Source organism: Corella eumyota, chromosome 4 (assembly GCF_963082875.1).
Source record: "Corella eumyota chromosome 4, kaCorEumy4.1, whole genome shotgun sequence".
NCBI classification, from domain to species: domain Eukaryota; kingdom Metazoa; phylum Chordata; class Ascidiacea; order Phlebobranchia; family Corellidae; genus Corella; species Corella eumyota.
This window is the reverse complement of record NC_137493.1, coordinates 7,916,683-7,931,396: the sequence shown is the minus strand read 5'-3', so window position 1 is coordinate 7,931,396 and position 14,714 is coordinate 7,916,683. Positions and strand designations below refer to the sequence as shown.

Genomic DNA, 14,714 nt, shown 5'->3' with positions numbered 1-14,714 from the left:
GCAGGGGAATTTCCCAAGCAGCGTGATTAAAACTTGTTTTGTATTTTTCATCCATGTTTTTAAAACTTAATAACAACCAACTGTAAGGTAAAGGTTAGAGATGCAAGCACAGTCCAGCAGTAATGCAGAGGCACAAATTCAAAACACGTGGCCGTCACCACCGATGAAATATGTTAATTGCTACACAGATGACGCTATTAAAAAAGGGGTCGCACCAAAACCACCCCCTCCCCCAGGAAAAGAAAGCTACGAGGTATTTGGTCAGGTATGTCACGAGGATGACGTAATCATTCGGCCCCTTGAAGCTCAGGGAATTACCCGTCTTCACCCGCAAAATTACGATAAACGAGAAGAGTTGAAAAAAATTTTAGTTTCAATTCTTTGTAATTTCTTCGATTTGCTTGACATTCTTGCAAAGTCTGCAATGTCCCCTGGTCGCGATGCTAAAATCGAGGATTTAAACATTTTATTTATTCACATGCATCACATTATTAATGAATTTAGACCACATCAAGCTAGAGAAACTTTAAAAGTTATGATGGACTTTCAGAAAAAACACATGACAGAAGCATCTGAAGTTTTAATGTTAAACATGGAAAAAGCAACTGAGATTTTGCGGCTATGCACTGAGGAATTAGCCTTAATAAATGCCCAAAAGCAAAATTTACCTGGCTTGGATGCTGCAAAAGTTGGCATTGCAGAGCCTATGGTATTGGACATTGACAACTTGTTGGGAAGCAATTTAACACATGTTGTAAATGGAACTTTGAATGGTTCTAACTTGACTGGTGAACATCAAATTAAACAGGAAATTGTAGAGGAAGTTAAAGACGATATTTTGTGTGAAATGTTGGATGTTTCCAATGAATGATAGAAATTGTACATTTGGTTAACTTTAAATAAAATCCATGTTTTTTTATGGTTTAACACAGAATTTATTTTTTTTAATCTTTTTATTTTCTTTAAGAATGGATTGCTTTATGTATTGCTAATTATGGCTTGTTTTGAAATGTTGTCATATAACTATAAGTTGTAAGCTGTTGTTCTTATTGATGCATTTTACTTTATATAGAAATGAACATTTACTCTGTTTGTCGTTTTTTATTTTTAAGATGGAAGTTATATTAAAAAATACTTGAAAATTTCTAAAATGGATTCGTGGCTGTTTATAATTTGGGCCAACCTTGCTGCCTTGAGGTTTATGTTGTGCATGTTACCACAACCAGGTTACATTTATCCAGATGAATTCTTTCAGTCACCTGAAATTATGGCAGGTAACATTTTTTATCAATAACTATTAAATATAAAAATCAAATGGATTTTGTAAAATAAAAGAATATCAAACCGTTATCGATTGGATCGCATGGATTACATGTATATGGTAAGGGTATTGGTTAGGGATTAGTCCCTGTGTTCCTTTTGTTTCATTTGATCCTAATATTAAATTTATGCGATCCATTTGGTTCATTCAATCCAGTTTATTTATAGGTACTACTTTTTATTATTTTTTCTAAATCTTATTCTTGTTTGTTATTAGGTGACGTGTTGGGGTTAATGTCTCATAGAACTTGGGAATGGAATAACACTACTCCAGTCAGAACGATTGTTTTTCCTGTGCTTTCATCGTGGCTACCATTTAGAGCTTTAAAATTATTTCCAACAGAGTTCTTGACTCCTTATGCCGTTGTTTTGCTTCCTCGAATATGGATGGCCATCTTGAGTTTTCTTGGTGATCATTTAATTTACAGAATAGCAAAAAAGTTGTATGGAAGAAGTAGCGTGTATGCCGATGTTGCAACAATATTGTATGCAAGTTCATATGTAACATGGGTGTACTGCACCCGCACATTTTCAAATGTGTTCGAGATGATTCTCCTTGCATACCTTCTGGATCTTGTTTTAAGAGAAAAGAAAGAGGGATTGTTAGATGATTTTGTGACTAAACCTGTGTTTATTGGGGTCACTGTTATGGGGGGTTTCTTCATACGTATCTCTTTTCCGTGTTTTGCATTTGTTCCTGTTACATTCTGGCTTTTCAAAAAATATGATACTAATAGAATTATTCTATCTTTAGGTAATGTAATGTTGCGAGGATTGGGATTGCTTCAATGGCTTGTAATCACTTTTTTTATAATAGCAATGTGGGATACAATGTACTTTAAACCGGAGCTTTTTGACAAGTATGCATCATTAAACCAAAGCAAAGTAAATAGTTTTTACGAAATTTTAAAATCTGGTGAAGAAAATAAAAAAGTCCCCTACACATTGTTTTACAACATGATATACAACTTTCGAAGGTCAAACTTAGAAAAACATGGCCTGCATCCTTGGTATTTGCATACTTTGGTAAATTTACCAATGCTTTTTGGCCCTATAGTACTAGTCTACTTTTACAACATTCTTTTTAAAAAATTTTCAAATCATGTGGAATATACTTCTAAATTTGCATTCTATGTTTTGAATTTAACTTTTTTTTGTGCGCTGTGTTCATTGTCATTAGTACCTCATCAGGAACCCAGATTTATTTTACCTCTCATTGTGCCTTTGTCAATCATTTGTGCCAAAAGTGTTTACCCTTTAAAAAAAATACTTACTTCTTCTTGGATATTTTGGAATATTCTCGGCTTTGTGTTTTTTGGGATTCTCCATCAAGGAGGTATGTTGCCATGTATGGAATACCTCAACACTCTAGCTAAAACCCAAACTGAATTAAGAAACTCTGCTCCAGACAAGGGTAATGATATGCTGGTTATATTTTATCGTACCTATATGCCACCTGAACACTTGACTGCTTTAAAAGTACATGTTAAAGATAAAGAAATTCCTTTACCACCACCTAAGTTAAGTATCATCGATTTTGCAGGGGTACCTTTGTCAAAATTGGAGCTAGGATTGGATATTGGGTTAACAATGCATAAGGATAATCATGTTGATATATATCTTGTTTTTCCCGGATCATTATCAAGAGCAGAGCAGTTGGAACTGGAAGAACGATATGACATGAAGCTTTATTATCGGTTTTACCCGCATTTAAGCACGGAAGATTTACCTCCAGATCTATGGAACAATCTAGATCAACTAACTTTAAATATATATCATGTGCGAAGTCTTAAAGTTCAGGCTGAATTGCCATTATTAAATGCACATCAACACGATGAACCCATTCAAAAAGTTATTTTACCACATGGTTATGCCCAAAAAGAATAAAAACTTCAGTTAAATAGAATGTTTTGTGCTTTTTTACGGATTTTAAAGACTATTCATTGCGTACACACTAACCACTCTACACTAAAAAATGTACACTTCTAAATTATGACTTTTATGATGATTTTTTAATATTTACTATGGTGTTATAAATTTTGGTTGTTACAACAATTTCATTACCATTGTACTATTTACACCGACGCTAATATATCATCTAATAAAGGAGAAAGAATATTTTATTTAAATTCCTTAAATGTGTGATAAGCGAAAGTGGGTAGTGTATTATATAACAACTTTCTTTTCATACTTTATCAGCAACGTATTGGTCATCTTTAGCGACAACGTCAATATTGTGATTTAACAAAAAACCATGAAAGTCATCAAAAAAACGTTGGTAAAACTAATGGGTTTACTATGAAATTGTGTATTGGGAATAGGCACAATAAACATGTTAGTAAAAAGCAATAATGGGCTAAAGACCGCTGTATTTTAGGTACGTAAAATAACTTTTTTTCGGCATGCCTTCGAGAAAAAATGACAAACAACCTACTACAAAGGAACACACCGTCTATACAACAACGGCACGGGTGTAAAATCTCATATTTACAAGCACACACTCATCAAAACAAACAAGTACTCAATCACTGCCCAACTATATCCCACTACTTGTAATATCAAAGACACACAATGGGACGGTCAAGGGGCTTCGAACAAAACTTGAAGATGAATTGAATCGTTAACAAAACACATGAATATTTTACATATCTGAAATTTTTGATAACTTGAAGTCACATAAAATGATTTTTGGGTATGTTTTGCGTGTCAACGGTTGAAAATTGATGGTGCAATTTTTTTCTCTGATCTTGCACTACCGTGCTATACAATAGCAGATCAAATGTCTTTTCAGAATTTTGATGTAAGACGCTTCAAAAGCATGCTGATAAGTTCAAAATTAATCACCAAGTAACAATCAACCTTGTTTTCTTAAAGGCAAAAAAGTTAATATCACAGAATCTTTATCTTTTACACAAATAATACTTTTTTGTTATGGCGTAGTCTTTGTGAAAGTTGAATAAACAACAAAAAACTACAAAATGTGTGTCACTGGATTTACTAACTTAAAGTAAATAAAAAAGTTTTTAAGTATTGTTTGACGGAAATTATGAACGTGTCAATTATTAAAAGCCTGGGAATTATGGTACATGTTTATTTTTGGATAATATTGTTAATGATAATTAAAACTCATTTTGTTAAGATTTAATAAACTTGGTGTAGAAAAGTTATCGCGTGTCGGATTTTCTAAACAAATTAAATTGTATTTTAATCACCTTTGCGGTTTTGGTTATAGTAAAGCGAATATCTGGTTTATCTTAAATTTCCATCAACCTAACACCTAACCCACAATGAATGTCAAAAAGCCAAAGCTATTGTGTTGAAATCCGATTATAATAAATGAATCACAGGGTTCTAACGCACACTTTTATTATATTCCAAGAGATTTTAGCAAGAAAACTCCGCTTCGGACAAAGCCTGTTGTATACCTTATCGTCATGTTTGTAACAACAACTTTTCGTATTACTCTACTCAACTTACACACTTCAACATTTGTCAAATTTACTTTAGTTTTCTCGAAGTTATTGCTTTTTTTCCAAACAAAGCAATAAAAGTTTCAGGAATATGCTTGGGAGGTTCAATTTACGTAAATCAGGTTCAAGTTATTGTATTACAATATTATGCTAGCCTATGTGACCAAATAGTGTTTTAATAGGTGTAGGGACTGAAGTAAAAAAAAATTCATTCTTGACTTTAAAAAAATAATTTTTCTGTCTAATTTAGTGATTTTAATCGACGAAATTTTTTTTGGTGAATATTTTAACGGAGAATAATCTCGTGTGAGTTATAAACTTTTAAAGTTTAACAAAATGCCAATCAGTTCTACAAACAGCCGCTTAACGCGCGAATTATATAAACCTCCTCCAAAATCTTTGGAGCAAATTCGATTGGAGGAAGCAGGCAGATATGGGAGTGGAAGTGCGTTTTCTTCTAGGCATGGGACCCCGGGAGGAGCCAGCATGCAACGGGAAAAGCACCTGGATCATTTTCCATCCAAAAGAGTACGACAAAAAAATAATTTTGCAAATTTTTCAAACAGAAACAAATATTATAACCTCACTAATATTACCGAGTTAAGCTAAAAGGAATCTAATTGTTTTTTTCTTTCTAGACGGCTGTCGTCGGACCGATTAAAGATACAAGCGTTAGTCACATAACAAATGGTTCAGTCCCAGCCAACGGGGGTGGATTGGTCAAAAATGGCGGGGCAGGTGCCGGAGCTTTTGCGACCACCGGGAAAGGGGTCATGTATGCCGGTGGTGCAAAAACTGGAATCTGGGCCAGTTTGGCTCAATTTTGCTGTATCTGTCAGGGGTTATTGTGCACTAGATTCTCACTTCTTGCTTTCTTACTTGGATTATTACTTGGCGCTTTAATTACAGGACTAATTGTCGGCCTTATACTAGATGAACGTATACAAGGTAACATTATTTATTCCTTTGAACAAGCGATATGACAATTTTATTGTTTGCATAGTTACAAGCCGTGTAGGTAAAAAAAGTTAAAGTGGCCCTGTGTAATAATAATATAGGTGTCTTATCAAACAATTCATATTTCCAAGAATTTTATTAGCAATTCCACTTTTGTATTACTTCCATTCAATGTTGAAATTAAGATCCGATTAGAATAACAACAGCTCGTGTATTACGTTTTATTCGGATTAACTTACCCAACTTAAGCAAACGTCATTTTGAAAATGCATTTACGCTGGCATTACATTGTAAGTTTTAGAAATACGCTTGTATTACATTGTAAGTTTTAGAAAGTATTTTTTAATGACGCATGATAAGAAACCAGTGACGTCATCTTAACGACGTCATAATTCTCGAGATTTTGTCACAATGGCGCTATTCAACCTGTTGCTTTTGGTTAGGTGCGTTACTACAACGGGACTATATTTCCACGCAATCAATCATTGTTGCTAGCAAATCTTTGAAAAAAGCCCTCGACATAAGATAAAAGTATATTGACCCAAATGTGCTAATACGAACATGTTTATTCAGGCTAGATTCAGTTATATTTCCTTTAAAAACAACCATGTATTGACGATAACATGTTGGTTTACCGTTGCTCGACGTGATGTTTTGTTGGAGGCGCCTAAAAACGCGTGGTTCTGATTTTTATCTACATCCCTATTACTCAAAACTCTCTCTATATATTTGCTAATGTTTTTCTTTTTCATTAGCTGCTGGTATCGCGGTGTTGGCTGCGGAGGACAACGCAAATGCTGGTTGCTTTCAGAGCCCATGTTCGGCTGGACAGGTAGCCAGCTGTGCCTACACAAACAACAATACGATGATCAATTGTGAGTGCGCTGTGCTGAACGGTTCTGTTCCGATTTCACAATGTAAGTTTAATTAAACTTAGTACGGGTTTAGGTGTGTGTGAAAATAAACAATACGTAATAATTACATAAAAATGTAAACGAAACGAATTCGTAATTCGCTGACTTTATTTATGTTAATAAACTTAAAAAAATATTAACATTTTAGCTGGAGTATCAGTTGGCGGATATATTTGTACATTTTATAATCTTACTGCGAGCACGGTTTCGTCTATGACAGCATTGCCATGAAGCATGCACTTTTTAAAAATACTTTTGTACAGAATGCACTCGAAAGAAATTTCAAAAAAATTCATAAATTTTGTTTCTATTGTGCTCAAGTTTCACAGGTGCGTCTTATCGAATTTGTCGCCGTAAGAATTTTAATATTTCTCAGATTTTATTTGTTAACATATTTAATAAATTTCCTATAGCCTATTGGTTTGGTTTAAACCTTATCGTTTATGTAAAATAATTTTGTTATAATTTGCAACATTGCAGCTTGTTTTATCTTGATTGACTTGCATTGTATTTAAAAACTAATTTATTATTTTGTAGCTTTATATTATACTGCTGATGCTTTTTATATATTTGTCCATATTGTTTTTTGCTGATTGCTAACAGTTTTTAATAAATCTGATTTACTAATAAAAAAGAGGTTAAATATAGGGATTTCTTTTTTATACAGAACACTTTGCATTTTAAATTTGTAGTTTATAAATATTAAAAAAAAACACATAATTTAAAGAGGGCAACCTCCAGAATTGTCCAACATATAATCGACAAGTTCGTCTATCGTTGATTTTGTCATATTAAACAACATTTCATTTCGAATTCGAAATTTTAGCAGCGTTTTCATTTTTGATCTTTCAATATTATTTAAAGAAATTCTATATAAACTTTTTCCTAAGTTCTCGACACCAGGATATTTGCTTCTGTTTCGATTTAAAATGCGATTTCGTTGTTTTTGAAATTTTATTTTTTTATCATTCATTTTTTCGCTTAACATTTTTAACTTCAGCTTGTGAAGATATTGGACTTCATCGTTCATTCTTTTGCGACCATACTTGTCTATCTTTTTCCATAACGTATTATTAAAGCGGCTGTACAATGCAATGTCCTATTAAACAAACAATGATTTTAAATTTACTTTGGCATGCTTTTGCCAAAATTCTTCTATTGTATTTTTAGCTTGACACTAGTACTTACCAATTTGTTCATTTTTTTAAACATTGCCATGCTGTTGGGTGGCAGATCTACTTTGTTATATTTGTGCATTTTTCCATTGTTTATGAACAAAATGTCGTTCCATTCCATACAAAACAAATCCTGAAAAAAAAAAGAAAAAAAATTATTTGTAGATTTTTTATTAAATTAAATTTAACAACAAATCATGGTTTTGGTAGCTTATACACCTAAACGACTTAGTTAATTGTTTTCCTTAATCTTTCGATATAAAAGCAATATGCCAAAAGCCGTAAATATTTTACCTTTAACAGTATCATTGATTCGTCCATGTATTCTGTTATTAAAACCAAATCCATTTCCGAAGTCAACCTTTCGACTTCTTGATTAATTATGACGTCATCGTCCAACATAGGATCAAGTCCAAGATCATGAGATTGGCCGTTTTTACTTCTAAGCATTAGACAAAGTTTACACATACACGAAAGTACGTAAATTTTTAAAACATGAGAGATCTTCCTATAACTGGTTAATTTTATCACAAAAAAAAGTTCGGTGGATTAAAATAACTTAATTAAATAATTAAAAGCGTGTACCTAAAATACCAAGGTACTGATGCGTTTAAATTTTCTGCGGCCAAGTGCAGATAATCTATTAATTCAATATTTCTTCCTTGGGCGATGTGAAAATAAGGGTAGCCGCCACAATTAGCAGTTCTAACTTGTATGGCAGCTCTTGGAAAGTAGTAATAATAAAAAGAAGACTGAAGATGATTCCAGGGCTCTCTTAGTATTGTTACATATCTAAATATATAAACAGGTTTATTGGACATTACATAAATATAAAATTTAAAGGTATTGTGAATAGAGTTTTAAATGTAACATTGGGACTCCTTTTTTTTATGCCAGTTTGTTTATCTGATTTAGATAAGTTATGTATATGGCCAAAACTGTGTTTTACTTACTTTGTGTCTGCCGCCATATAATCTCTCATAGAGGGATCGTATCTCGTATGATGAATAAAAACGACCGGTCCGTCTGGATTTGTGTTAATGGGAACTAGTTTGTGATTCTTCGTCCTTTTAAATGTAAACCTTGGATCTATTTTTCCAGGGTAACCACCCATAAATGGTAAAAAATTTTTTGGAGCCTTTGAAGTTAACAAGATTAAGTTTTTTCTAATCGAAAGTGTTGTATGCTTTTTTTAACAGTTTGACTGTTAAACATGGCATGGAAAGTGTTTACTATATTACAGATTTAAATCATTAAGAAATAGACTTTTAAGCAATTGTTAAGTTTTAAATCTTTTTAATTTTAATCATATACATACTACTTACATATAACACTATATACTATATAAACACTTACTATTTGCAGCTTGTGAAAAAAGGCAAATTTTCCCAGAACACCTAACAAGGTTGTACTCCCAGTTTTATGTGTTTTTACATACACAAAATGTCTTTGAGGTTTACAAGATAGATTTTCATTTAAAGAAACATTTCTTTGTTTATTTTCTTTTTCTATTGTTCCTAAAGTTAGCTTGTATGGCGACTTTAACTTAATGTGGTTATACAGCTTTGGCATCGGGTTGACGTAAATAAATCCCACCAAGAGGACAATAAATCCAAAGCCTAGCTTTAAATAACGTTTAGCACTAATCATATTTGCTGGCCTCAATCGAAATTGTTTCTAAATTAATACGCTGTGTTTACGTTGATTTTGTATTGGTTTATTTTTGATATATCAAAACTAGATTATTTCCTTTATTAGGTTCTCGTGAAAACCTATAAAGAACACGGTTTTGCATTAAGAGTAATTGTTTTAAACAATGGATTTTTTTGTTAAAAGATGCGAAACCTCTTGTGCCTAAAAAAGAAAAAAAAATTTAAACAATACTTATTGTTTTCTGTAACTTTAATCCAAAAATTACTTCTGGTAGTTTTCCTTTATCTTAAAGTTTACAACTTTAATTTGACTTCTTATATTATTAGACCGTATAAATTAATTTGTATTTCTGATTGAAAAAATAATATATTGCTTAACTTGTGTTACCGAATTATTTAAATCGATGGCGAATGAATAACTAATATTATGCATCATTTCCGGCGTTTAACAAAGATTGCAACGGCTATATTGTTTTTGATAAATGCCCATTCTCTTTTATTAATTTTGTACTTATATATTTACATCATGATTTTATTAATTTAAAAACGTAATATAAATTGTACAAGCAGTCACATTAAAAAATGTATAAGGCAATTGCAATTTCTTGCTTCAAAATATTAAATTTTTAAAAATGGCCTGCCCTACAATTAAATTAAACCGTAAATAAGGGGGATAGGGTATACCTATATTTGTAAGGGGTACCATAATTTCCGGACTAAATTTAACATAATTTTCCGGACTAAATTTATACATTTATTTTAATTAAAGCAACAAAATCACATTTTAAAGTTAATCCTATCGGCATGTTAAGAGAACAATAACATATTAAAAGTTTCAAGATTTTAATGTTTATATTTGAAATGTCATTACCGTTTGTATTCGCTTTAAACCAAAGCCCAAGCGAAACTAATTTTTCGCTTGTTCTACCAGTTTTAAGTTAAAAATGACTGCCTCGGGCCATTATAACATTTAAGCTACAAATTGGAAAAGTGCAGTTTAAATATTCGGATATTTCGTGATTTTTTGCGATTCTTGTATTGCCATTGGCTGTTGCATACACGTGTTATCTTGTAATTCTATCTGTTTAATTTGAACACCAAGGAAACAAGAATAGAATGCAAAGGAATATTTTTATATCAAAAAAAAGTTTAATGAAATTTGATTGAAGTTTTACCAAAACTATGAAAATGTGGTATATTTGCGGATTATTGTTTTTTTGCCAAGTTTTAACTGGAAACGGAAAATTAACACCTCTGCTTGAAAGAAAGGAAGGCGAAGCGAATATACAACAAATAACATGTGAGCAATTTTTAAATATTACAACATAATAGAAAAACTATGCCTTAAGTTATTTATTGATATGAGTTTGTTTGATTGTATTAATACTAAAAAGATATATATTTGTATGTAGCTTTGTGTAAAAGCCTAAATTAAAAAAAAAATATTTAAGTTGTTTGATATCTTTTATTTAATTTCGTCGCATTTTCGTAGAATCTTACGCAGCTGATATGTTATATTCGTGGTATTGCCGAAGTTTTACTGCGCCGAAAATAATTGTTGAAATTAGTGTCAAAATTTGATCGACTTATTACTGCTTTGATTTATATCCACATAAAAATTTAAACGTTTTATTTTCTATTTTGACATTTACTAACACAAATTTAAAGATTTTAAATTTATGAGGTTTATATATGATTTTTTGTGTGAATTTTTAACTTACTAATTGCATTATCATATGTTTATAGGGAATTGTATATCAAAACAATCAGCAACAAACACTTGGAAGACAATAGCCAGCAAGGGATATCCTAAACGATTGTTTGTTAAAGAATCAAGATGTTCTTGGAAGTAAGTAACTTCAATTAATTTAGATTTCAAATTCAACATAAACGTTACAAAGTCAGTTTTGTAGGCCCACTTTTTTAACATATTGCAAACCGTTGTTAAGCTATAACTGAGATGAGTCATAACACAGAAAATATTATCTTGTCTCCTTATTTAACTTATGCTAGAGGGCACTTAGTAAAACCAATGTTAAACGTTGGTGACCTCTATATTTAAACTTTTACGTGAAACACTAAAAAATTACCGTAGTATTATAAATGGTGTTATTCTTATAGCCAACGCCTATAAATCTAGACATAAATTAGTTATATTATCTTTTTAATGTAATTTACACAATTTTTTTGTCGTTATGTCTTTGACTATAACTTAAACAGCACTTACGTGTGTTCAGCTTAATATTATAATAAAATTACAGGATTGACATTACCACAAATGTGATAGTAATACACGTAAATCTTACAAGCCCAATATCATTGTTGTAATATCAATTATTATCTTACAGCACTAATAATGTAGCCGACCTTTTTTCATAAAGAAAAAATGATTCTTTAAACGCAAAGGGTTTACTTTACTGAAATTTAATATTTAATTTTGTTTCTTTTTATTCATAGAATTACTGCACCGAAAGGCCAAAAAGTTCGTTTGGCTTTTCGTGGATTGGATTTGCACGCCGACAACCCGGCTCACTGTTCGGCCAACTACCTCGAAATTATTGACGAAAGTTTACAGAAAGCTCAAGCTCGTTTCTGTGGCAAAAATGTGCCAGGGGATATTGTTTCAAAGGGTAAGGAGTCGTTAAGTTGTCTTAATTGCTTGGAAACGACTGTTGGATTATGGCACGAGTTAATATTTTTTTTTGTTATTTTAGGCGCCAGAATTCGGATTGATTTTCAAGCCCAGCCAGGATTAAGTAAAAACAAAGGGTTTCAAATCAGCTTCAAGGCAACCAAAGACAAACCAGGATTCTATAGTAAAAATTTATAATTTATTTTATTGTAATACCACAAGTATACAACTTTTGCAACATGTTATATTATATACAGGTAAGAAGTCGTTTGATCCGTCCAAACCGCCACCAACTCAACGATCTAAACCACAAATTTTCAGAGGTTAGAATAGTAAAAATTAAAAATTGTATATTCGTACATTTCAATATGGATTCTAGCCTTTAAATTGCAAGTCATCTGCAAAAAAAACAAACATATTTTATTTAGAAAAAGTTAAAATTGTAAAAAACATTTCAAAATTCTTACACATTTTTGGTTTTTACTTTTTAATTTTAATTACATTAACTATTGGTTAAGCTCCACCAAATATTGATGACAAAGATGATTCCAGTTCTGTGGATATTGGTGGGATTATCGGTGGCATAATAGCAGTCCTAGTGGTGCTAGGTGCCCTTATATTTTACCTAAGATATCGGGAAAAAATAAAGAAAGAAAAGAAGATGAGGAAATTAAGCGAAAATTCCTCGCCAACAAGAACAACTAACACTGACATGGGATTACCTCAGGTTTCAATTTGTTTATTTTTTTACAGAAAAAAAAAACTTTACCTAAAAGGTACAGGCTGACAGCGTTAAAGTTTGCGCCAATTTTATTGGCATGTTGGTTAAGGAAGCGGCCTTGCTTGTCATAGACTATGTGTTGGTTGCATATTAAGTTAGAGAGTTAAACTTTTAATTATGTTTTCTCTGGATTATATGTTAAAATTATTTTAAATTTTTTATATAAAAAGTATGGTAACAAAAACCATAAATGCCAAGAAAATTCTAGAAAAATGTTTAGTTTAACTTCAAATTACATTTTCTTTCAGAACGAGGTTGATCCATTCGAGAGAATGTCTGCTGTTTGTCAAATTTCATCTAAACCACATCCCTTACCTGGAATCGAACTCGATGCCGCGTCATCAACATATACTAACTGCAAACCTCCGCCCTTGCCCAAGAGCCCCCATCCAACTCTCAATAGAAACCGAAATGGTTTTCATGCCTCAAATAACAAACCATTCGACGCTCAATCCAGACATAGTTTTCGCAGTATAAGCACGGTCGCTACATTGCCGAATAAAGGAGTTAGTACAACTGGTAACCTTCCTCGATTTAACCGAAAGCAAAGTCAGCAATGGATTCCAATAAGACCATCGACTATGAGTACAACTACGAGTGTAGTAAGCCAAATGAACCCAAGAGAGTCTAGAACCCTCTCAAGACTATCACATAGGGATACTGGTAGATGCCATAGCAGACCATGGAAACCAGGTAACGAACCATCTGGTAACAAGATATATTTTCCCGAGAAACCGTTGCCACCGCCGCCACTGCCACCAAAAGGCCAACTAATGCCAAACAACAACGAAGGTACGGTTAAATAGTATAAATAGTATGCTATAGCATTTGCCAGAGGTGCTCTGATACAGTAACTATATAGTTACTATGTTAATAATATTTAAAACTAAAAAAGAAACTGGTAAAAAGCATAAGTCATTGGGGTTATTTAACAAAATTTTTAAAATGGCATACGTACATAGATAATAAATTAAAAAATTTAAAATAATTATATTACTTTTTATCCCGTTTATGGTTAGGGTATTTCATTTTTAAACAGTAAAAAAATGTTAAGATTATATAATACCCTGGGGCCATTTATCCAACTCTAGATCTGCAAAGATTTGTATCAGAGCACCTCTGGCAAAGAAAAATTTTATATGATTGACAAACTTATTTGTACTGTGTTTAACGTTGAAAAACAGGTATATCATAATTATATTTGTTAGATATTTTTTTTATTCCAGACGATACTCATACCCGAAATGACAGTTATCGAAACAGCAATACATCGAAAAACTTACACATGCGCAGTCGCAGCATAGGCCACTTGGACGACATCGATCGAGGTCCACATCGTTCCGGCCGACTGCGCTCTTCTATGAGAAGCAATTTCAGTGACGTCAGACATTCCAACGCAGAAAAATACGGCGCCGAGGTTTCAAAGCGAGATTGCCTGCCTCGATTGCAATCGACGCGTTCTCGCGCCTTTAACACACAAAGGCAAAGTAATGGTCTCAGATCTACCACGTCTGTTGGTCCAAGAAGCTACCAAGGCAAAAGTGCAACATTGTTTTAACTTTAGTATTAGCAGTCTTATTATAGTGTAGGTAATCGGTTAGCGTTATTTATGATTTTTAATTGGGTTTGTGGAGATTTAATTCGATGTAGTTGTCTTTTTGCTTACCAATAAATAAACTGTTTTAGGTAGTGAAGCGTTTTATAATAAAATGATTTATATAATTAAAAGGTAGGGTATAATGTAAATTTAAGTATATTCGTAAAAAGACTTCACTGGGTTTATAAGTAACTGTTCTTATTCTTAAGATTAGTT

General features: G+C 32.2%; 4 protein-coding genes across 5 annotated transcripts; all 4 read left to right on the top strand.

The window, feature by feature from the left end:
• Positions 1-26: 26 nt before the first annotated feature.
• Positions 27-1,113, top strand: LOC145749525 (mediator of RNA polymerase II transcription subunit 7-like). Its single transcript, XM_082565312.1, has one exon. The coding sequence runs from the start codon at positions 101-103 to the stop codon at positions 869-871; it is 771 nt and encodes a 256-aa protein (XP_082421438.1). The 5' UTR covers positions 27-100; the 3' UTR covers positions 872-1,113.
• Positions 1,113-3,400, top strand: LOC145749524 (GPI alpha-1,2-mannosyltransferase 4-like). 2 transcript variants are annotated; one of them, XM_082565311.1, is made up of 3 exons: positions 1,113-1,274; positions 1,538-2,734; positions 2,864-3,400. In XM_082565311.1, the coding sequence occupies exons 1-3, from the start codon at positions 1,151-1,153 to the stop codon at positions 3,205-3,207; spliced, it is 1,665 nt and encodes a 554-aa protein (XP_082421437.1). In that variant the 5' UTR covers positions 1,113-1,150; the 3' UTR covers positions 3,208-3,400. The 2 variants fall into 2 exon arrangements, with proteins under 2 accessions (XP_082421437.1, XP_082421436.1); XM_082565310.1 differs by having other exon boundaries at positions 1,538-3,400.
• Positions 3,401-5,126: 1,726 nt separating this feature from the next.
• LOC145750738 (uncharacterized) lies at positions 5,127-6,892 on the top strand. The gene is made up of 4 exons (XM_082566821.1): positions 5,127-5,318; positions 5,429-5,738; positions 6,503-6,664; positions 6,810-6,892. The coding sequence occupies exons 1-4, from the start codon at positions 5,127-5,129 to the stop codon at positions 6,890-6,892; spliced, it is 747 nt and encodes a 248-aa protein (XP_082422947.1).
• A 3,652-nt stretch (positions 6,893-10,544) lies between these two features.
• LOC145751024 (uncharacterized) lies at positions 10,545-14,582 on the top strand. Its single transcript, XM_082567093.1, has 8 exons — positions 10,545-10,788; positions 11,235-11,337; positions 11,946-12,118; positions 12,203-12,304; positions 12,378-12,443; positions 12,639-12,847; positions 13,150-13,693; positions 14,128-14,582. The coding sequence occupies exons 1-8, from the start codon at positions 10,671-10,673 to the stop codon at positions 14,457-14,459; spliced, it is 1,647 nt and encodes a 548-aa protein (XP_082423219.1). The 5' UTR covers positions 10,545-10,670; the 3' UTR covers positions 14,460-14,582.
• Positions 14,583-14,714: the final 132 nt, after the last annotated feature.

What these genes read in the sequence shown, in the direction of transcription:
- LOC145749525 (XM_082565312.1), top strand. Translation starts at nt 101, where the DNA reads ATGCAAGCACAGTCCAGCAGTAATGCAGAGGCACAAATTCAAAACACG.
- LOC145749524 (XM_082565310.1), top strand. Translation starts at nt 1,151, where the DNA reads ATGGATTCGTGGCTGTTTATAATTTGGGCCAACCTTGCTGCCTTGAGG. An exon ending in GTCACCTGAAATTATGGCAG is followed by an intron (nt 1,275 to 1,537) that starts GTAACATTTTTT and finishes GTTTGTTATTAG; the next exon opens with GTGACGTGTTGGGGTTAATG.
- LOC145750738 (XM_082566821.1), top strand. Translation starts at nt 5,127, where the DNA reads ATGCCAATCAGTTCTACAAACAGCCGCTTAACGCGCGAATTATATAAA. An exon ending in ATCATTTTCCATCCAAAAGA is followed by an intron (nt 5,319 to 5,428) that starts GTACGACAAAAA and finishes TTTTCTTTCTAG; the next exon opens with ACGGCTGTCGTCGGACCGAT. An exon ending in ACTAGATGAACGTATACAAG is followed by an intron (nt 5,739 to 6,502) that starts GTAACATTATTT and finishes CTTTTTCATTAG; the next exon opens with CTGCTGGTATCGCGGTGTTG.
- LOC145751024 (XM_082567093.1), top strand. Translation starts at nt 10,671, where the DNA reads ATGAAAATGTGGTATATTTGCGGATTATTGTTTTTTTGCCAAGTTTTA. An exon ending in AGGGGATATTGTTTCAAAGG is followed by an intron (nt 12,119 to 12,202) that starts GTAAGGAGTCGT and finishes TTGTTATTTTAG; the next exon opens with GCGCCAGAATTCGGATTGAT. An exon ending in AGACAAACCAGGATTCTATA is followed by an intron (nt 12,305 to 12,377) that starts GTAAAAATTTAT and finishes TATTATATACAG; the next exon opens with GTAAGAAGTCGTTTGATCCG.